The 22,749-nt window shown below is 41.9% G+C and overlaps 1 protein-coding gene across 1 annotated transcript in view; it reads left to right on the plus strand.

Annotated features, from left to right (window-relative positions):
- Window positions 1–11,976: 11,976 nt before the first annotated feature.
- Window positions 11,977–22,749, plus strand: part of DUSP16 (dual specificity phosphatase 16) — a 42,581-nt gene continuing 31,808 nt past the window's right edge. The window contains exons 1-2 of the mRNA XM_077807424.1: window positions 11,977–12,300; window positions 13,538–13,676. Coding sequence (XP_077663550.1) covers window positions 12,070–12,300; window positions 13,538–13,676 — 370 coding nt within the window. The 5' untranslated portion in view covers window positions 11,977–12,069. The remainder of the gene's footprint in view (window positions 12,301–13,537; window positions 13,677–22,749) is intronic.

The following is a 22,749-nucleotide window of genomic DNA, read 5'->3' on the forward strand; positions in this document are numbered from 1 at the left end:
TGGAATTCAGGAGTTCTCTGTTCCATTGTATATGCCTGGCCAGGATACTTAGCGTCTCTGTGCCTCATTGCCCCGTGTGTAAAATGGGGAGAATGCTAATCTAGCTCCGCATGGTGCTGGTTAGGTTTAATAATTGTTTGTGAGGACTTTGAGGCCCATGGATGAAAGACACTGTGAATGTGCCGAGTGTTACTAACTACACTATTGTGATAGTTATCTGAGGCATTGTGAGAGAATTTGCATAAAAGGGATTAAGTCAAGACTTTGGCAACCATGCACCATGGCAAAAGGTGTCCTGGGACTATTCCAGTACCAACTCTAATAAAGTTTTCTCTAAGCAAAACCAAAGGTGTGTGAAGCACTAGCACCAATTATTAATAGGCTGTTTCTAGCCAAATGCTGAACCAAGACTGCACAAAGAGCTTTCACTTCTCTTGCCTCTGTCCCTACCCCACTGCCTTCTATTGGGATCCCACGTGGTGGGGAATGGGGGGAGCAAAGGGAAGAGATTTGCAGGTTTAATTCCTGTGTGGGCTTCAAAGGAGCTCTGCTGGAGCGAGCAGGTGTGAGGACATGTTAAATTGGCACAACACTGAATAGATTATCTTGTGCTGCTGCTCTTGGTGTGTACTGCCCTTCTTCCCCCTTTTCCCCGTTACACACGTGTATGTGCATGCAAGTGTTGCATCCTTAGCCTGGAATTGTGGAGGAGTTTCTGCCACCAGGGAACTTCTGCTGGCATAAATTTAGCCCTTGGTGGCTAACATACTTTTATAAAACTTACCTACCCAGTGCTCCCGCAGACAAACTACCTGCTAACAAAACAAGTTAGAGGTTGTGGGTATTGTTTTACTGTATCATGTGCAAACATGTCATATTTTTCAAAGATTTTAATGCCTGTTATCACAAAGTAGAGAGGTCATTCCTGCAGGTCCTTCCAATGCAAGATGGCATTAATTTGAGAGAATCTGCAGCATCTTTCAGAATGAGCTCTGCCCTCTTTTGTGATGACTCCTTATGGTTTTGTTAGATTGTATATGCTACATGGTTGAGAACCACTTCTGGATTTCATAATAAGGCAATACTTGGCAATGGTTTGTTATGACAATTAAGTAGAGTTGCCAACTGTAGATAGTGATTTTTGTTTTCTTTAGCCTCCCAGGATCTGTTGAGTGTGGAATGAGCATTAGTGTCTTTATTTTTACTTCGTTATGATCCTTACTTCCACTTAATCATCTTTCAATAACCACAGGTACTTGTAGAGTTTATACAGAAATTAGTACATATGCTTTAAACTCTGAATAAGCTAAATATTGGTTCTAGGTAGTTTCCGCTATTGGACTAAGTTGCAACGTGATGGAATTGGGAGCAGTTAGTTACCATTTCATATTCATCTGTAGCCAAAAGACTGTCAGTTAACTTTATTAATAGACATTAAACATGCACCCCTGTGGGCCCTTGTAAATATTTATATGGGATGCAGTTGTACCGGTCTGAATTTAAGAACTTTCCAGCAGGAAGGTAGGTCAGCCCACTGTTCATAAAGCATTACATTTGCTTTAATGTCCAGCTTTTCATTGTAGTCAAAGGCTAGGATGTTTGTCTCTAGAAAATAGCAGTTGAATCCCCCCACAATCTCTTCCATTTTAATGGGAGGGAAAAAAATCACATTTCTATATCTACAAGTGTTTTTTAATACAGAGAGTTGTGGGGAGGGAGTACTGCAAATTATTGAGAGTTGGAATCATCATGTGTGTTTGCTTTTGACTTATGTTTTAGGTACTTTCTTCTCAATGACGTGTAGGGTGGGGGAGTATCCCACCTGGCTAATGTAGAAATTGGCTTAGATTTGGGTAATCATTGGCAATTGCAACATCCTGATAAGTGAATTGATGATGTTCATACCACCTCTTGACTTCTTACATTCTTTTAAACTTTTTCATAAATTGTAACATTGCCAGGTGAAAGTGAATTAGCTCCCAGGTACCTCTGGTGTCTAGAATGAGCTAAATTTTGAATGTTCTTATGTTTAAAGATCATGTTGGGCTAGTGAAAATCAGTTGTAAGTCTTTGCTGGTTGTCTGCAGTTCCCTGAAGATGGGAAGCTTAAAAATTTGTACTCTGACATTTGGCGTTGAAGCAGATTAGATAAGCTGTCAGTGCAAATGACACATGCTCTCACCCAACAATGAGAAATGTTTCCATCTGGAAACAACTTATTGCTTGGGTGGATTTGGGGAGGGAGGCCAAGAAATAAACTGGGTGTGTGAGCTGCGGATTATTGAGCGAAGCACTATATCAGCAACATTCTTCAGTGTTTCCCATGACTTCATATTATAGCAATCAGGTTTGTCTGCTATAATAAACACTGTAAATAAGCCTAATTGATCTTTGGAATGAAATAAACAGCTTGACTTCTCAATAAGAGCAAGTGAATGATAATCAATTATGGCCACTCTGAGTTGGTATTCGTGCATTAGGAGGCCTCTCAATAACATTACACATGGATTGAGAGATAAATAGGACAGTAACAGACAGTTGTTGAGAAGCATGCTATGTCACTTGTGAAACTGTTTTAAATGACATTTGTATAGTGCGCAATATCCCACCATTGCTTAAAAGTAAACTCCACCCATCTTGCTTAGCTCAGCTGTCTGAATCTGCTGGTCGTGAAAAGCACTTCAATGCAGAAATCAGATGAGAGGTATTTTGAAAATAAAGGGCAAGACTTTGCAGACTATAGACCGCAAGGTGACCCGAGTGTGAATTTGAGTGAAACTTTTCAGCTGATCCAGGTAAAATGAAACAGTTCACAAATTCGTGTTAGTTGCGGCAATCGTTTTGGTCAAAATGAAAAAAGAAAACATTCAGAACTGTCAATGTCAAAACGAACCACTATCAAAGCTTTGATTTTTCAGGCTAGATTCACAAGGGGATTTGTGCACCATTCACAAAATGTAGGAGATGGTAGTGGTGGAGGTGAGGTACCCCCTTTTACCAAACAACCCTGTGGTTAGGGCATTCACCTGGATGGGGGAGAACTGGGTTCAAGTCCCTGCTCCAGCTATTTTGAGGCGAGTCCCTCTCAGTCTCTCCAGTTGAAGCTGTTCTATGCTTTAAAAAATACTTAAATATTAATTGGAGCAGAGACTGGAACCTGGTGTCCAGTACTCCATGTATTCTATACAAAGCAGAACAGCTTCAACAGGAGAGATCAAGCAATCCCCACCCCAGAGTAAATGAGAATTCCAAAAAGCTTCAGTTTGACCCACACCAATTTGTGTTCCAATTTCTGAAATTGCCAGCTAACCCAAAAAATCACCTCTACACAGGAATTAGGCACTTTGTAAATCCTGTCGGGTGCATATCTGCATTGTTAGGCCCGAACAATACTTTTTAAAACTCTAGCGCCAGGTCTAAGGTTTGTAACTACAACTTTCCAGTTAGTGCTGGTAATGGCATGCTTTCTGAAAAACGTATTGTTTGGGGCTTCAGACTGCAGCATGTGAGACTAACTACATTTCCAATAAATACCCAAAATAAAAAGAAATTGTAAGAGGTCTTTTTTAAATGTTTCTATTCTGCTTTCTATAAAATTCAAAAATTTGGACAAGAACTTCATAAATCACTGATGTAATGCTCTGGAATATGGGAATTTATTGGCAGTAGAGTCAGGCATACAAATTATAATTTTAAAATATAAATTTCAGATACATTCTGAAGGTTATTCATGCAAAGAAGGTGCTTTTCCTCCATCCCGGTCTGAGCTGGGCAGAACAAGATTTGTCCAAAAGTCATTTAAAACTACTAATCACAACTACTAGCAATTACTGATCAAAAAGCATGAAGAACAATTTGCTGAGCAATGATGCATTGACAGAAAAGTGTCTGCAGAGCATTTCCGCAATGAATTGCATTTCCCTTTATCATAAACAAGCATTCTGTTTATCAGGTAATCAAAAATGCATGCTATCTGCATTAGAGTTGAGCAAACATCCTGGGTTTCACTGCAAAATCTGCCAAAAGGGGGAAGTATTAATTTAAAAAAAAAAAATGCACAGCGTCAAATTTTCACTTATAGGCTCCCTCTGTTCATGCAAGCCATACCACTTTACTAAGACAGAGACAATACAGGTGAGTCGCATCATACGCGCATTTAACTTACACAAATTCAACTATATGCGCTTGACAAAAAAAAAAGAAAAATAACAAGATACCTTTAAATAGTGCAGGCGATTCTGCCCACCATTCCACTCAATGAGTGTATGCCCCGGAGTGAGCGTGAGATGGGAGACGTGAATCGGCTGTTCCCTCAATCGATCTCCGTTCCCACGTGCCTCTCATAATATGAGCATCTTACCGTGCTGAGTGTGATTCTAGTGGTTAAAGATTTGTATTTTTCATACAACATGGCCCCTAAATGCAAGCCAACTACTTCATCTGGTGCTCAACTGAAGAAACAGCGATCTGTTCCAACGCGGGAGGAAAAACTGGCTGTGTTGGACTTATTGAGAGACAGTATGTCGGTCTGCAAAGTGGCGCGTAAATATGGCTGCAACGAATCTAGCATCCATGCCATCAAGATTCGAGAGAGAGAAAGAGAAATTCATCAAGCCGTATCATCAAGTGCTCCAATAACTGCTAAGATGAAGAGCCAGGTGTGTGATAAGACTTCAGTGAAGACTGAAAAGGCATTAAACTTATGGCTGGAAGACATGAACCGTAAACGTGTGCCTATCGATGGCAACACGTTGCGAGAAAAGGCTCTTAGCCTCTACGCGCTGTTCAAACCTCCCACCGAAGAGGGACAGCCTTCTGATGAGAAGGAATTCAAAGCCAGCCAAGGTTGGCTAACAGTTTTAGGAACCTCTTCAACTTCAAAAACGTGCAGACTACTGGTGAAGCTGCATCTGCCAATGAAGAGGCAGCAAATGCCTACCCCAAACAATTAAAGAAAATCCTAGAAGAAAAGGGCTAGCTTCCGGAACAAGTTTTTAATGCTGACGAGACTGGGATCTTCTGGAAAAAAAAATGCCCAACCGCACTTACACTTCGAAATCAGAAAGACAAGCCCCTGGCTTCAAAGCAGCTAAAGACCATGTGACTGTGTTGTTTTGTGGCAATGCAGCAGGACATTTGGTAAAGCTGGACTTGCTCTACAGGGCCACAGCTGCCTGTGCCCTAAAAGGCAAGAACAAAAAACTCCAGCCTGTGTTCTGGCAATCAAATAAAAAAAGCTTGGGTGACGGCAGCATTATTTCTGGATTGGTTCCACAAGTGTTTCATTCTGGAGGTCAAGCGGTACCTCGAAGAAAAAGGACTTGACTTTAAAGTGTTGCTGATCATAGACAATGCTCCTGGCCACACTGCGGCACTCCGGTTTGTGCATTGACATTGAAGTCGTCTTTCTCCCCCCTAATACCACCTCCATCCTCCAAATCTCGACCAAGGCGTGATTCCCTGTTTCAAGGCCACATGCACGAGGCTTATGTTCTCACGGATATGTAGTGCTATGGATGCTGATCCCAGTCTTAATGTGATGTAGTGTTGGAAGTCCTTCAACATTGCCGATTGCATCACTTATATTAAACAGGCCGTGTATGCAATCAAGCCTGAAACAGTCAATGCATGTTGGTGAAACCTATGGAAAGAATGTGTGAATGATTTTAAGGGCTTCCCGACCATTGACAAAGAAGTGAAACGCATTGTTCAGGTGGCCAGGCAAGTGGGTGGTGATGGCTTCGTCGATATTCTTGAGGAAGAAATTGAAGAATTAATTGAGAGCCATAGAGAAACATTGACTAACGAAGAGTTAGAGGAATGGATAAAATCGTCTACAGAAGACGAAGATGATGACTATGACGAACAGGAAGAGTCAGCAAGTTGGAATCTTCATAAATTTGCTGAAGTGTTCCAAGCAGCGAAACACTTAAATGATTTAATTTCTGAATATGATCCCTCTATGGAACGACGCACCAAAATCACACGTGGTATTGAGGACAATTTGAGACCATATCAAGAAATGTTTGAGCAGCTCAAGAGACAACAGCGACAGTTGCCGATCACCATATTTTTCAAGGAAAAACAACCAGCAGCAGATGAGCCTACAAAATCAACTTCTCGAGCTGAACCAGAGCCAATCACTTCGTCTACGACTCGCTCTCCGTCACCCAAGCTCTCTGTCACCTCCGTCTCCTGGATTGACATCAAGCCCTGACAACCCCCTGTAATTAAAAATACAGTACTGTAAAATTATATTTTGCATATGTACTCTATTATGTAATGTACATTACTGTATACATATTATTGTACAGGGTTGTATATACAAACATGTGCAGTATACTGTACTTTATGGGCGATTTAAGGGATTTTCAAGGGTAATTTTGACTATACGTGATTTTCGCCTTACGCACTGACTTTAGAACCGAACCCCCGCATAAGATGTGATTCCACTGTAACGCACTTGTATTCTGGCTCTAGATGGTTCCAGACATGAATTGCAGATACACTGGAGGAAGGGCAGGCAGGAGCATGTGAAAGTTTTATCTCTGTGCTCAACCACAAGTGCCCAAGTCACTCTTGAAAATAGTACTTGGGTTCTGTGGGCCTGAGATGCTTTTGAAAATTTTTACTTGAGGTCCTCTCTCTCCTTGTCTTCCTTACTGCTCTTTACTATTAGACCAATTTAGAATGCCCTAGTGGGGTAGGGCAAAACCTGCATCTTTCCATGCTCTGTGCTGACCTTAAAGCTTAAGTTGGCCTGTTGTATTCATTCTCTCTGAAGCATCTGGCACTGGCCACTGGCAGAGAGAGGATACTTGGACCATTAGTCTGTCCCAGTATGGCCGTTTTTATGTTCTTAAGAGGTGAGTCTGAGTAACAATGGTGCTGCTTGGGTCATCTGCAGTTATTGAACCCAGGCCCTGTAGGTCTAAAAGCATGAGCCTCTACTACTTGTTCTAATGGACCTAGTCCTTTAGGTCACAGGCAACAGCAGACTCCTAAAAGTCTATGGGTTCATCTGTACTACAGCATGGACGTTTTGGCTCCAGCAGAGACTTGGGCTAGTCAGACTGGTGAGTTGGATGGGCTTGAGACCCCAACCTGCTGCCTGAGCCACAATGCCCATGCTGCTGCTGTTTAAAGCGCCCTCGCTTCCATTGGAGCTAGTGTAAGTCTGTCTACCCGAGCTGGGAGGCTCACTTTCCAGCTGCAGTGTAGACATCCCCTCTGCGTGGTCTAGGCAATGGGAGGAAATAGAGAACCATAACTTGTTTAGCATGAATTTCATACGTGACACACAGACTTTCTGCTCTTTTATGCAGCTGGCCTATAGAGTTAATATGTTGTATCTTGCACCATGGATTGAAGTTGATGGGAGATTCCCCACAGGACTTCCCTTTGAGCAGGATCCCTTATGCTCCACTCCTCACTGGAAATCATCCACTCCTCCCCCACATACATACAGCTTCTCCCTACTGGTGGATAACAATCCGATCTAGCCGTTTACTGTTGTTTCTGTTGGTCTTGAATTGAAATATACCTCCAACTGTATGGGTAATAGACTCCTTTCCAGAACAATTTTCATTCCCATTTTTCTGCGGTCAGTGTGGGGAGACCTCTAGTTGGTATATGGCCCATAATTTGAAACTTGATTCCGATGCAGTTTTGCTTAAACAGCAAAGGTTTTTGCCTTGAGTATTGGAATGTCTTGTTCAGTCCCCAGATAATCTCTTTAGAATGCTGTTGATCACGTGTCTAGGAGAGAACTTGTAAAACAGGTTGCAGAAAGTGGAATTTACCCTAAAACCTATAGATGCCTGACCTCTGCCCATGTATTATTTTGTTTGGATCCATGACCAAAACTAAACCTCATTTTTTTTTTTTCATCTTTTTGCAAACGGCAACAGGAGAAAATCCACTTTTTAAAAAAAACAACTTTTTGAAACGCCTTCCTTACACAGGTTTCAGAGTGTTAGTCTGTATTAGCAAAAACAATGAGGAGTCCTTGTGGCACCTTAGAGACTTATGCCCAAACAAATTTGTTAGTCTCTAAGGTGCCACAAGGACTCCTCGTTGTTCCTCCTTACACAGTTCTACCACATGAGCAGTACCTGTGATCATCCTGTAACTTGGGTTTTCTAAGATGTTTCCTGGTCCAAAGATCAGCAATATAATGGCCTGCTTTTGACACGTTAATTAAGTGCAGCCTCATGACGTTGTCACTTATGTTGCAATGGAGCACAATGAATTGACAGTCACTCCATGATGCAGTTTAGTACATGAAACTGGCAGCCATACATGTGAGACAAAACTAAAGTCAAAGTGCTTGTAACATTCAGATTACCACTATGTAAACACAGCCAGAAGTTTGCAGATTACAAAACTGTATTAGAAAATTTACTAAAAGGACTCAAAGAGAGCCATACCTCTTAAAAAAGGGGGGTGGAGGGAGTCCTTACAATCAGATTTTTAGGGTCTTTGAGAAGAATTTGTGGCTTTAGAAAAACTCACACTGTGTGAGAAGGGGCTGACTGTGTCAGCAAGAGGGAATAAATTGCCTGGGAATATTGCTTTTTTTCATAGCCTCTTAATTTACTTAATAATCCTTTTCTGAAGGAATGTTTTTAAACATTTATAAATCAGTAAAATTAAGAATGTTGAAAGTTCATGAAACTTCTTACCTACTGTATTTCTTCTTTGTTATTCAGACTTAAACTCAGCCCTTTACCCATCCAAGCAGAACATCTAGCTCAGTAACGGCGTGATCCAAATCCCATTGTAGCTAGTGGAAAGGCACCCATTAATTTCATCAAGCTTTGGATCAGGCTCTAGTATGTCTGGGTACAGAGAAGTGAATCCAAAATTCAGGGTACAATATATTAATACAAATCTAAACATATTTTTTTCTTGCTGGTTTTAGAAATTAGGCATAACTCGCTAGGCTAACAAGCTCTAGCCATGCTTTATGTTCTTTTGTAACAAGATAGTTTAAAGCCTGTTAACTAGTTCAGCTTTATCCCCTTCGGCCTACTTTTAAAATAAGCGTGGACTTCAGTGAACATTCTATGTAGGAAAAGCATCTGCTGGTCAGATTGCATAGATAGGATTTCGCTAGTTCCTAAAGGTCTGCTATAGTAATTTTTCCCACTACTTTATTTTGGCCTCTAGAGAAATATGTATTTCACTAGGTCTGAATAGAAATGGTGGCAACTTGCCATGAAGCAGTGGGGTCTTGGCAATTAGATAAACAACATTTTATCAACCCAGTGACTGCTTATGTACAAGTCTGGCATGTTTCTTGTGCTGGTAAATGCAACACTGTTCTCTTTAAAACATGAAACAAGTTATTTATCCTAGGGTTGGTTGGTGTGTGTGTGTGTGTGTGTGTGTGTGTGTTTTAAGACTAACTCTTGCTGTCAGAGTGAACCTTGTTCACTTTTCTGAATTGAGATTAGATATATGGGGGGGGGGTACGTGTTTTGAATAATCTTTGTCTAATTAATGGAACACCTACTGCTGTGGGATTTCCCACTGCTAAACACAAATGACCTGTTACTATAACAGAAACCATGTATACAACCATTTCTGAATTAATTTGAATTCATGAGCTTATCACAATAAAGATGTTGTTTTCTTCAGACTTGACTCCGCAAGGTGTTAAGTGCTTCCTGGAGGGTGCTGAGCTCCTTTAACTCCACTTGTAATCAGTGGGATTTAAAAGTACTCACCACCTTACACAATTGGAACCCCTGTTCATTATGCTTGCAGACCAAGGTGCATGTGCTACTTTAGACCCTGATTCTGCCCTGGAAAGTCTGCAGGCCCATCCCTACCTCTGCGCTGTTTGTAGTTCAGGATTAGGGCTGTAAAATGTGTTCTACCCTGGACGTATTCTGGCTAGATTTAGATGAACACTTAAAAGAAATCTGAGGTAAGATTTTTCTTTTTTAAAAAAATCCAACAACTCAGTATTGCAGATGGGGTTGTGTTCAAAGCCTCTTATCTTTGCATGTGCATTGTATACTAAATTTCAGAAATATTTTTTTGCAAAAATTAGTGCTTTGAAGTTTACAGAAATGTTCCAGTGTTTAATTTGTATCCCCCAAAAGAGACTGATCGTTATGGGGATTTTAATAATTTATTTAAAACCTCGTCCCTCTGCCCCTTTTCTCTAACAATCCTCATGGTTGGATTGCCTTGCTTGCCTATCATCAGTCTGGTATAACCACTAGCAAATTAAGATTGCCTGGGTTGCAGGTCAGATGCTACGAGCCTAGGCTATAGCTAGCTGACATGACAAAGAGCTGCTAGATTTGTACTTTGCTTTGTATCAAAGAGGTACTTCAGTTTTATATATGACATTTCCCTAAACAACAGAAAACAGCATTACTACACTGCAGAACCACTTGTAGCTGAGAAGGATATATTGGACAGATTTAAGCACAAATTGTTCATTTTGGGTATGTCTACACTGCAATTAGATACCTGTGGAGGGCCCATGCCAGCTGGCTCAGGCTAAGGGGCTGTTTAATTGCAGTATAGACATTGAGGCTCAGGCTGCAGCCTGAGCTCTGGGACCCAAACACCTACACTGCACTTAAACAGCCCCTTAGCTCAAGCCTTGCAAGCTTGTGTCAGCTGGCATGGACCAGCTGTGGGTTTTCAAATTGCAGTAGAGACATACCTTTTGTGGTCCTGCTAGCCATGCTGAATTTCTGGCAGGTTTGCCCGTTTCTGTTAACCCTAAACTGTGTCCATTGCTGTGGCCTCTGAGTACATATCCCACAGGTTCCAGAAGCAGTGCCCTCTGGGAGACTTCAAAAAGCAGCTGACCGACTGTATTGGGAGGACAAGATGAACCATTTCATCTAGTTTGTACACCACTCTGGCACTAAAACTGTTTAAACTGGATTGGTTGAGGTTATATCAGTATTTAGCTCTGCTGAAGTCACCTCCGAATGATATTTAGCAGGCATGTAAACTGTTTGTAACACACCTCTCACAAGTGCTCCAATTAGACTGAACAAACATGGTGAATTTCTCTAGTGTAGACAAGCCTTATGTCATTGATACTGTACGTTGAATGATAAACCAAAAAGTTTGGGTCCTGAAGGCAGCATGTTGCTCTTGTGTGTTCTCTTCACCCACCTTCTCCAACCAGGGGAGTTGATATGCCATTTTAGCTCCTGACAATTTCCACTCAAATGTTTGCCCTCACCTTAAGGTGAAACTTTGAAGAAAGGCCGTGCACAAGCTCACACAAAAAATCCTTTTCAAAGCATCAAGCTTTTACATTTCCCTAATAAATTGTAGATCTTCTCACTAAATCTGCTGCAATGCACCTAGAAGGAACACCAGTGCTTAGAGCAGTGTTGCATAATTCTATTCTAACGCACAGTCTTATGAAGCGATTGTTCCAGTGACAACAAAATTCTTCAGTTAAGACTGACTGACTGTATTTGCCCCAACAGGGTAATTGTACAGCCAGGATAGTTGGAGTAGAGTCAGAAGAGAGTCAGAGCCCACTCTTCCAGATATTACCCCTAGCTCTTTGGAATGTACAGCAAAGAAAATGTGAAGTTTTAAGTGTATATTAAAAATGTAATGTCTGCAGAGCATGGGCTAGATTGTGATAACGTCAAATACTGTATACTGCAAGCACTTTTCTTTTCTTTTCTTTTTTCCTTTTTCTTTTTCTTCCAGGCCCTCAGTCCGGTGCAAAGCTGGGAGCATAGGTAAAGAATGATGTAATGCAGTGGCAGCCCAAAAGCATCTTTTGTTTGAATTGTGAAATGGCTACTCCATAGTAGTCTCCTGATGAATCAGATGTGAGGGGCTGCTTTGTGGAACGAGCCCTTTGTAACAGCGCATCAACTGGAAGCAGAAGGAGACATTCACTTGGAGGGCTCTTTCTGAAAATGGGTTTAACTTTTCTTTTGCCAGTCACTACCAGCATGACCTCATACACTTTCAGTACAATGGAGTGGCTAAGCCTTTGAGTACATAGCCATTACATCATCTCTGCAAATTAGAAAGGGAGGTGGTAAAAGAGGCCTTATTGTTGTCATGGCTGATGAGATGATCAGGACTCAACTCGTGGTTGCTGAGAGGTTGGTGGCTTTACTGGAAAGTGGCACAGAAAAATTGCTACTGATTGATAGCCGTCCCTTTGTGGAATACAATACATCCCACATCTTGGATGCTATCAATATCAACTGCTCCAAGCTTATGAAGCGGAGGCTGCAGCAGGACAAAGTGTTGATTACGGAACTCATTCAGCATTCAGCAAAATACAAGGTAAGGATGGTTTCCCCCCCCCCCCTTTTTTTTTTTTAAAGGGTGTGTGGAAGTAAAACTTTAAAATAAAATTAACTACATTGTAGTGAAATGAGTAATGATGAACTGCAGTCTTCCACAACTTTATTATCTAGTTCTCAGGAGCTACAGTAAATAAACTACTGGTGAATTTATGCTTATAGACGATACAGTAATGTTTAAGAATTTAAGATTACTGAAAATCTCCCCATCAGTTTACTTTTCTATAACCCTCTTAAGGGTTTTTCATGTAGTATGGTCCCTGTATGTAGCTAATTCGTATTTCAAGTGTATGTTTTTGCAAATTAAACTTCAAACATCTTGGTGTATAAAATACAGTGAATCCCATGGTAAGGAGCCCCTTGAGAGACCACCACAAAAATCCAGTTGTTGGAAGTTTTTTTTTTTTTATACATGTGGAACAGAACTATATTTAATACTTTCAAGGATTGTTTGGGATGGTCTTTTTTTGGGCAGCAAGGATTGCTTATTAAAGGGTTTTACTGTACGTTGTGGAAGGAAATGTGTAAATTCGAAAAAACCCCACCCATTCTGGCTAACTTTAAAATATCTTTTGTTTTGGATTTAAAAGATAAGCCTTTCATAGTTAGGCCAATGAGAGAGAATTTTAAGTGTAATTTTAAGTGAATCTATTTGTGGATTTTATTTAAGAGGTCTTTCAACGTTTCCAAAATATTTTGGGTTGGGCAGAAAAGATTGGGGGGAGGGGGAGAAGAGAGAGTGAATGTCTGCATAAACTTTTTGCCACAGGTTGACATGTTATACATGGTGTAATCTGGAAAGTCTAATTTTCAAAAAAGTCAATCAAGTTTTATAGATGTAATAAAATATACTTGTAGCAGTTCAATGTCTTTGGATAGGTAAATAGTTTGGGAGAAGAAACTAAAGCTTTGTTGCTTTACATTTGAATGCAAAACACCTTAATTTCAGGTAAACTTTTTTTAAAGTGGCTCAGATTTGCCCAGTGGATGAACCTCATGCAACAAGCTTCAGCCCTGATCAGATAATCCATTTACTAAACCCCGAAGCAATACAGTACAGTCAGGTTTACTAAGAGGTGTAAAAATGTCAGTTTTATTTAAACCTGTATGTAAAATCCAGATACTGGAACCACTGTACAGTAAAGATGTAGGGTCTCTTAATTCTGTTTGGTAAGGTTTCCTATCCTTTCCCTTATTTGCAATTATTTGCTTTTCAGATTGAGATTGATTGCAAGCAGGAGGTGGTGGTGTATGATCAAAGTTCCAAGGATGTTGCCTCTCTCTCCTCTGACTGCTTTCTTACTGTACTACTGGGCAAGTTGGAGAACAATTTCAACTCTGTACACCTGCTTTCAGGTAGGATGCAAGAAAATCACTTGAGCGAGGGAGGGTGTAATTCTTTATATGTAAAGAGTGCACACTTTCGCTTTTTTGCCTGTATTAAGAAAAGCGTTGTACTAAACCTGCTGTAGTCAGGTCACTTACGTTTATAAATGTAACTGTAGGGTTTTAAAAAATAGTTACAGTACTATGTGCAGATAGATGTATATGCTGCACATGTGAGCATCTCTATAAAGCTTAAGGTCCTGACTTCTATTTACACTAGGGCTCTTTACACTATTCTGGCTCTGTAAAACGAGAATTGGGTTCTAGGCTTTTTACCTAGAAATGCTGATTATATTTGACCCGGAAGCAGCTTTAGGAGTGCAGTTCCTGGCTCTTAAAGCCTTGTATACACTTTGGCTGGGAGGAATGTCCCTCCATTGCTGAACTGGAGCATAGAACTAAAATGTCCACACTGGGGAAACAAACACCATATTCTCAGTCTTGTGTGGTTTTTATATTTTTTCTCTCCCCTTTCCCCTGCTCTCAATTCTCCCCAAGTCTGAATCGGAGAAACAGAAAGCTATAATACAGGGTTAGTTTTTGTTTGGGGTGTTTTTTTGGGGGGAGGGTTGAAATGGAGGGGCAGCAGGTTCTCCTGTTCAGAAGGAGATGCAGTAGACACACACATGATACCAAGTGAAGGGGGATAAAGTGAAGCCAGTGGTGGGAAGAAGAGAGAACTGTATATAGCAGTGGTTCTCAACCTGCAGCCTGCAGGCCGCTTGCAGCCCAATCAGCACAGAGCTGCAACCCATGTGACATCCTCAGGGCCATACAGGTAGTATTGGATGAGACCCACATAACACATTGAAAGGAGGAGACTGACAGTGTGGGGTAAGTGGACCAGTGGGAGGCACGCACACATCAGTTTCGGACTGAGTTTGGTCTCTGGGCCAAATAGGGGTGAGCAACACTGAGGATGCAGCACACTCAGCTTTTGGAGATGCTGCTTGTTTCTCCTACTCTAGTTCCCACATCCTTATCTGGCCCAGTGAGGGAGAAGAGTTGGTAGGCTAAGGAGAAGGGAGCTGAAAGAAAGGTTTGCAGGGCTTCTTTGGCAGGGGAGGGAAAATTTCAGAAACCTGCCCTCCAAAAACAAAACACCAACAACAAAAACCTTCAAAGAAATTACTGTAGTCATTGGGAAGGGAAAGGTGCATAGAAATTAAGGAGAAAATGGTTATAAGAAAATGAAATGCAGAGGGAAGGAGGAAAGGGAAGAAATTCTAAAGAAATGTTTCCTTTTAGCAGGAGGCTGCATTTGAGGTTTTTCAGTGACTTCATCCAACAGTGGTGGTGAATTGCATTGGTTGCTGATAGAAACTGAGAAAATTGCCCAATTTGAAAGTGGAGTGTGGGGATCTCAGGGAGATATTCCAACAGAGAGAAACTCAACTAAATGCCTGTTGCTAATGATGCAGTGAGAAGTCTCGAGTGCTTGAAGCAAAATGAAGTTATAGTTATTTGACTTCAGTGGGAGCTATGCACAGACACAGAGTAGATTTGTTTAACTGTGTCGGGGTGCTCGGAGACTAGTTTTACTTCTTGACTGTCTTATCAAGAGTTATGCTTCTGAGCTTTAGTTTCTGTCTCTACAGCCAGGTAATTCTTCTTGTGTATGAGACCCCCCTCAACCTAATGAACAGGAATAGTTTTACCCTCAGGCACTGGATACATTTAGAGAGAAATGCTGAGAGATGTGACTAATGCTTTATTAAAAGTGAAACTCTTTTTGTTTACAGTGGACTTGTTAGAAGCAGTTCATGCCACATCATGAAATCCTTTTTCTGATCAAACGTTACAAGTGTCTAACTTGTCCAACTGGCTGTGTTGAGGGTGCTTTTTTTTTTTTTAAATAACGTACGCTGCATTGTTGCATCATGCCACAATACAAAGTATTCACACTTAATGCACCCAGAGGGAAGACGTACCAAATTCTTCCTCCTCGAAATGCCTTACAGCTCCGTAATAACTAAGGGACAGATCACCGGCAGAGGAACCTGAAGGAGGCAGCCAGAGAACTCCATGAGGCTCACCTCCCAGCATTTTCAGGGCACCATTATCCTCTAATGGGAGTGGGGAGATCAGTCATGGGATCAGTGAGGAAAAGACACCTAAGTTCTGTGGAGATTGACTCTCTGCATCAATTGTCATTTTCCTACTGGTGAGCTCGCTCATGTCAGTTTTGATGGAGGCACAGAAGGACTCAATGCTGCTTTGGAAAAAGCATTAACTCTGTGTGAGTGAATGGACGGATAGCTGGGTGCTGAGCAGGGGAGCATGTTCAGTCTCCTGCTCTGCTTTCACCTCCATGTGCCTCCTAATCTCCATGGAGAGAAGACCCCAAAGAGCAGCCACACAGACTCTTCTGTGGCGTTGAGGAGAAGAGTGAGTGACCGTGCAGAGGGAAAGCACCCCAACTCTCCACGGCCAGGGCAAATCCCACTTGTGTAGGTCATGTTTACACTAGGAAGAAAGGTTTGTTATTGGCACGCTAGTTACGTGGTTAGGCCAGACCAGGCAAGTTTTAATTTTAACTATTAAAGTGTTAGCTGATCAACATAAACCTAGGCTCCCCACTAAAGTTGAGCCCCGACCATCTAGTGTGTGACTACCCTAGTGTAGACAGGACAATATATACTTTAACTTGTATTTAAAAACCTGTTTTCTTAGTGAAGGGAAGGCTGTAGAGTCACCCTCACGTAAAGTGGGGATAATCTGTTTTTTGTTGTTGCAGAGTATAAACATAATTGAGAGGTGGAAATATTTACTACATGTAGTAGATTAATAACTGTGTGCTATTTCAGGAAAGATGAGCCAAATAAGAAACTACTATGGAAAAAAATTGATAACTATTAGTATACTCAGACTACACTGCTTCATCTCCAAGTTTCCTTCTTTTATATCCAACTTCCTCTGTTTTTAGTATTTGTATAGGAAAATATCTTGTCCAGTCTAAAATGCTGTTTGTTTTTAATAGAAGGTTAGTAACTAAAAAAGGAGCAAGTCTTACACAAGTGGTGGACAAGGCTATAGATTAGGCCACAGTAGGAAATGTAATCTTAGAAAAGTTGCCTTTCCTGCTTGAGTATTTTAAGTATGAGTCTAATGGAATGAATCTTTTTTTGCCTGTTTAAAAAAAAAATTATGTAAAATTTAGTGTTTAAAAAAAAAAAGGCAATAGCTTGCTGGTGCCTTGCTCTGTAGAAGACTGGATAAAATTGTTCTTTCAGCAAGTTGATAACAAATCCTTGTAAAACATTTATGGCTAATAACGAGTTTAAGGGTCAATGCACCTTGCGGAAAGGGAAAAACTTAAGTCTAAAGGTTTTTCTTAATCACTGTGTAGCTTATTTACAACAATGACCTGAAATAAATGTGTTTTGTGGGAGGAAAAAAAGTAAGTCTCAACAGCAGTTAATAGACTTCTTGGGAATGGTCTCACTGATCCCCATTACTGAGGGTTCAATGAGTTGTTTGGTTGTGTGTTTTTTTTTTTTAATTGAGGCTTAATATGAAGGCACACCTCCCCCTTGAAGATTACTTTTAATTGAAATTACAGATGGAAAGCTCCTTAAAGGGACGCTATTAGCTAAAACCCTGGATTTGACCTAGTAAAAACACTTGAATCTTGTGAGCAACATTCTTAGGATTCTAAAGGTCTGTTTTGGCTTTTAAATTTACTACTCATGATATTGAAAAAGGGCACCCACTGCTTATCCCTATTCCCAGCACGCCCTGAGGGAAGAAGGTGGTGTGCAGAAAACTCTGTGCAAGCCTGGGACCGAGCATCAGGCTGTTTACTCCCTCTGGATCCCTCGGCTCAGGTGGGAGGGGGAGAGCAGTTGTCTGGGCTGGTGGGGCTATGGCTGGCCTATGGGTGGGTTTGGGGGTGTGGATATCTGGGCAAGAGGGGGGCCTTGCAGCTGGGCTTGTGTGGAGAGGGTGCAGGTATCTAGGCTGGGGAGGCCCTGTGGCTTAGCTCTGAGGGGGAGGGGGTTTGGGTGTATTGGCTGGGGGGACCCTGCTGCTGGGCTCAGGGGTGGAGGGGAGGGGTTGTGGGTGTCTGGCCCCCGGCTGGGCTTGAGGGGAGAGGGAAGAAGGTAGAGAAACTGGGTTGTCATAGGGGTTTCTTTAACTCTCTACTCCTGGGGGAATTTTTGTGTGTGTGTATTGTTACAGACATACTTGCTGACAGGTATTTTGAAATAAATTCTCAAAATAATTGAAACTGGTGTGATTATGTAGTGCTGTTTTGACAAAAAAATTGCAGGATTTTAAAATATTGCGTGCAGGATTTTTAACGTTTTGGCACAGAATGTCCCAGGAGTAACCCATGTACCACTATAACTAGGATCTTACAACTTACACTAGAGCTCCCATCATTTCTATCGCAGGTGGAGCTGCATCTGCAGTAGTGCAAGAGTAGGAAATTTTAAGAAAAAGCTCAGTATAGATACAGCCTGTCATTGTAACCTATCCTTGAAGTGAATAGGGCCACTCATGTGAGTGAAAAGTTACAGAATTAGGGGAACAGGTTTCAGAGTAACAGCCGTGTTAGTCTGTATTCGCAAAAAGAACAGGAGTACTTGTGGCACCTTAGAGACTAACCAATTTATTTGAGCATGAGCTTTCGTGAGCTACAGCTCACTTCATCGGATGCATACTGTGGAAAATGTAGAAGATCTTTTTATATACACACAAAGCATGAAAAAATACCTCCCCCCACCCCACTCTCCTGCTGGTAATAGCTTATCTAAAGTGATCACTCTCCTTACAGTGTGTATGATAATCAAGTTGGGCCATTTCCAGCACAAATCCAGGGTTTAACAAGAACGTCGGGGGGGGGGGGGGAGGAAAAAACAAGGGGAAATAGGTTACCTTGAACCCCGACCTGGAATATTGTATCTACTACCCAAGATCCATAAACCTGGAAATCCTGGGCGCCCCACCATCTCAGGCATTGGCACCCTGACAGCAGGATTGTCTGGCTATGTAGACTCCCTCCTCAGGCCCTACACTACCAGCACTCCCAGCTACCTTCAAGACACCACTGACTTCCTGAGGAAACTACAATCCATCGGTGATCTTCCTGAAAACACCATCCTGGCCACTATGGATGTAGAAGCCCTCTACACCAACATTCCACACAAAGATGGACTACAAGCCGTCAAGAACACTATCCCCGATAATGTCACGGCTAACCTGGTGGCTGAACTTTGTGACTTTGTCCTTACCCATAACTATTTTACATTTGGGGACAATGTATACCTTCAGATCAGCGGCACTGCTATGGGTACCCGCATGGCCCCACAGTATGCCAACATTTTTATGGCTGACTTAGAACAACGCTTCCTCAGCTCTCATCCCCTAACGCCCCTACTCTACTTGCGCTAGACATCTGGACCCATGGAAAAGAAGCCCTTGAGGAATTCCACCATGATTTCAACAATTTCCATCCCACCATCAACCTCAACCTGTTCCAGTCCATACAAAAGATCCACTTCCTGGACACTACAGTGCTAATAAACGATGGTCACATAAACACCACCCTATACCGGAAACCTACTGACCGCTATTCCTACCTACATGCCTCCAGCTTTCACCCTGACCACACCACACGATCCATCGTCGACAGCCAAGCTCTGCGATACAACTGCATTTGCTCCAACCCCTCAGACAGAGACAAACACCTACAAGATCTCTATCAAGCATTCTTACAACTACAGTACCCACCTGTGGAAGTGAAGAAACAGATTGATAGAGCCAGAAGAGTTCCCAGAAGTCACCTACTACAGGACAGGCCTAACAAAGAAAACAACAGAATGCCACTAGCCGTCACCTTCAGCCCCCAACTAAAACCCCTCCAACGCATTATTAAGGATCTGCAACCTATCCTGAAGGATGACCCAACACTCTCACAAATCCTGGGAGACAGACCAGTCCTTGCCTACAGACAGCCCCCCAACCTGAAGCAAATACTCACCAACAACCACATGCCACACAACAGAACCACTAATCCAGGAACCTATCTTTGCAACAAAGCCCGTTGCCAACTGTGCCCACATATCTATTCAGGGTACACCATCACAGGGCCTAATAACATCAGCCACACCATCAGAGGCTCGTTCGCCTGCACATCCACCAATGTGATATATGCCATCATGTGCCAGCAATGCCCCTCTGCCATGTACATTGATCAAACTGAACAGTCTCTACGTAAAAGAATAAATGGACACAAATCAGATGTCAAGAATTATAACCTTTATAAACCAGTCAGAGAACACTTCAATCTCTCTGGTCACGCGATTACAGACATGAAAGTTGCTATATTACAACAAAAAAACTTCAAATCCAGACTCCAGCGAGAAACTGTTGAATTGGAATTCATTTGCAAATTGGATACAATTAACTTAGGCTTGAATAGAGACTGGGAGTGGCTAAGTCATTATGCAAAGTAACTTATTTCCCCTTGTTTTTTCCTACTCTCCCCCCCCCCCCACGTTTTTCTTAAACTCTGGATTTGTGCTGGAAATGGCCCAACTTGATTATCATACACATTGTAAGGAGAGTGATCACTTTAGATAAGCTATTACCAGCAGGAGAGTGGGGTGGGAGGAGGTATTTTTTCATGCTTTGTGTGTATATAAAAAGATCTTCTACACTTTCCACAGTATGCATCCGATGAAGTGAGCTGTAGCTCACAAAAGCTTATGCTCAAATAAATTTGTTAGTCTCTAAGGTGCCACAAGTACTCCTTTTCTTTTTGAGAATTAGGGGAAAATTTTCAAAGGCACATATGATAGGTGCCTGATTGCTATTTGAAAATATTTTCCTGAGGACATCTTTACTTTTGCACAGCCTTGGTAAAGACCTGTGTGCTCTCTTAAGCTTCCCTTAGTCTGTCTCTTTTGGCCTCTCCGGCACACAGTTCCTAGGCATGCTCTGTTACCCCTACAGAGAAATAGGTCGCGCTGGCCTAGGCCCCGGCCCTAGGATGAGCGCTGTACAGCATCCCAGACAATGGGGCCATGATCTGATTAGGAGCCTTTTACTCACTGCTGTAATATAATGGATTTGTTTTTTAATCTGCTCTAAGAACTCAACAAAATCTGTGTGAAGGGACTGAACAGGAGAGTGCAAGGAAAAATAATGCTGTCTGCTGAAATGGCAGTGTTCCTAACTGAGTGAGCTGCATGAGCTTATGTAATGGAAAATGGCAGGCATCCCTGTTTAGCTGAGCTGGAATGCATGAATTGTAATGATCTGAGTAGATCTGCAGTTCATTTAAACAAGGTGGAAACATGGCAGATGCATAGAAGTTCAAGGCAGAAAGCTGACAACTTTATTTTCTTTGGTACGAACAGGGAAAAAACTGCTGTGGCGTTAGATAAGCATTTTAATATGTATGGGGGGAAATATGGAACGGAAACACAATTTTGAAGGTGCTACTCATAAGCCACAATTGAAGAATAGCTAATCTTACATGAAGCAAAGTACTGCTTCGCTAAGCTTTAGGTATTTGTATACTTATGGGTTTTTATATTAATACTGCTTCATTTTGTTAGTGAATGGTACATAAGGCATCTCTACAACCCCCCCACCCCCTCAGTCTTAGTTAAACTCTTGTTTGGAGGACAGCAACTTCTTCAATTCTAGTTTGCTCTTCTGGTCTTTGGTTCTAGGCTAGTCTTTTACATGGTCTTCGCAATTGTGCTGAAGCAATCCACAAGTGAAAATAGAAATGAGGTAGATAAAAATAGATAAGTTTGCATGAGTTAGACTTCGTTATCAGGCAAAAACATTCTTTAAACAATTAGAAACGTTGATACATAGCTTTAATTTTTTAATGGACTTTTTGTCTGAAGGGGTATTAGTCCCACTTTATACAATTTACAAATGGAAGTGACCCTAGTTGAGGAGGAAAAAAAGAATGCCAACCCGAAGTTTTTTGGTTAAGTGGGAAACCTTTTATTTGTCAAATGATCTCTTGCTGCTTCTCTAGTGGATGCTTGCTGCTTGGTTTTTGGTCTGTCACCTGGGATTTAGACTTTACTGTCTCTCACTACCCATGCCTCCTGACCTAAAATCAGTTAAAAGTGTGTGTGTGTGTGTGTGTGTGTGTGTATATATATATACACACACATATATAATATATAAACACAGAGATTGGGAATGGCTATGAATATCATCTAAGTCAAGAGTGGCAATGCTGAGAAACTGGCAGAAAGATGAGTAGTTTTTCTTTTCCCTCCTGTCCATGTTGACAGAGGAGAGTGAAGAAAACTTCAAAGAGAAGTTCTGCCTCACCTTTTAACTCGGATAATCTCTAACAAGAATCCAAGTTGGGAAGGGCAGGGAGGTTGTGGAAAATCAGACTGTTTGAATGACACTAAAAAGGGTGATACAATCTTTGTAACTGCTTTTCTTGGGTATCCCCACTATGCATTGTTCCTGGGCTCCTCCAACAGGCCTTCCATCCTTTCAAACAGACAGTTACTGATTGATCTCTGGTTTCAATTGAGTAGCTAAGGAAGGAATTCTTCTGTGAATCTTGCCATGTAACCATATATCTGGCTTTTGGTTTTCCAGCAGTATGTGTTTGTCAGACTGCTGGGAGATTGTGCTAAATATTTCACAAGAGAATTTTTTTTTTTTTTAAAGGATGTGCTGTTTCTTTGGACTTCATTTAATAGGCGCTCTGCGTGGATTTCCAATACCCTCAGTCAAACCACTAACCAGGGATGGGCAAACTTTTTGGCCCAAGGGCCACATCGGGGTTGCGAAACAGTGTGGAGCGCCAGCTAGGGAAGGCTGTGCCTCCCCAAATAGCCTAGCCCCTGACCCCCATCCGCCCCCTCCCACTTCCTGCCCCCTGACTGCTCCCCTCAGAACCCCCTTCCCATCCAACCCCCCCCGCCCCTGCTCCTTGTCCCCTGACCGCCTCCTCCCAGGACCTCCCGCCCCTAACTGCCCCCCCCCGGAATGCCACACCCTATCCAACTCCCCTGCTCCCTGTCCCGTGACTGCCACAACCCCTATC

The sequence above is a fragment of the Eretmochelys imbricata genome, chromosome 1, assembly GCF_965152235.1.
Source record: "Eretmochelys imbricata isolate rEreImb1 chromosome 1, rEreImb1.hap1, whole genome shotgun sequence".
NCBI classification, from domain to species: domain Eukaryota; kingdom Metazoa; phylum Chordata; order Testudines; family Cheloniidae; genus Eretmochelys; species Eretmochelys imbricata.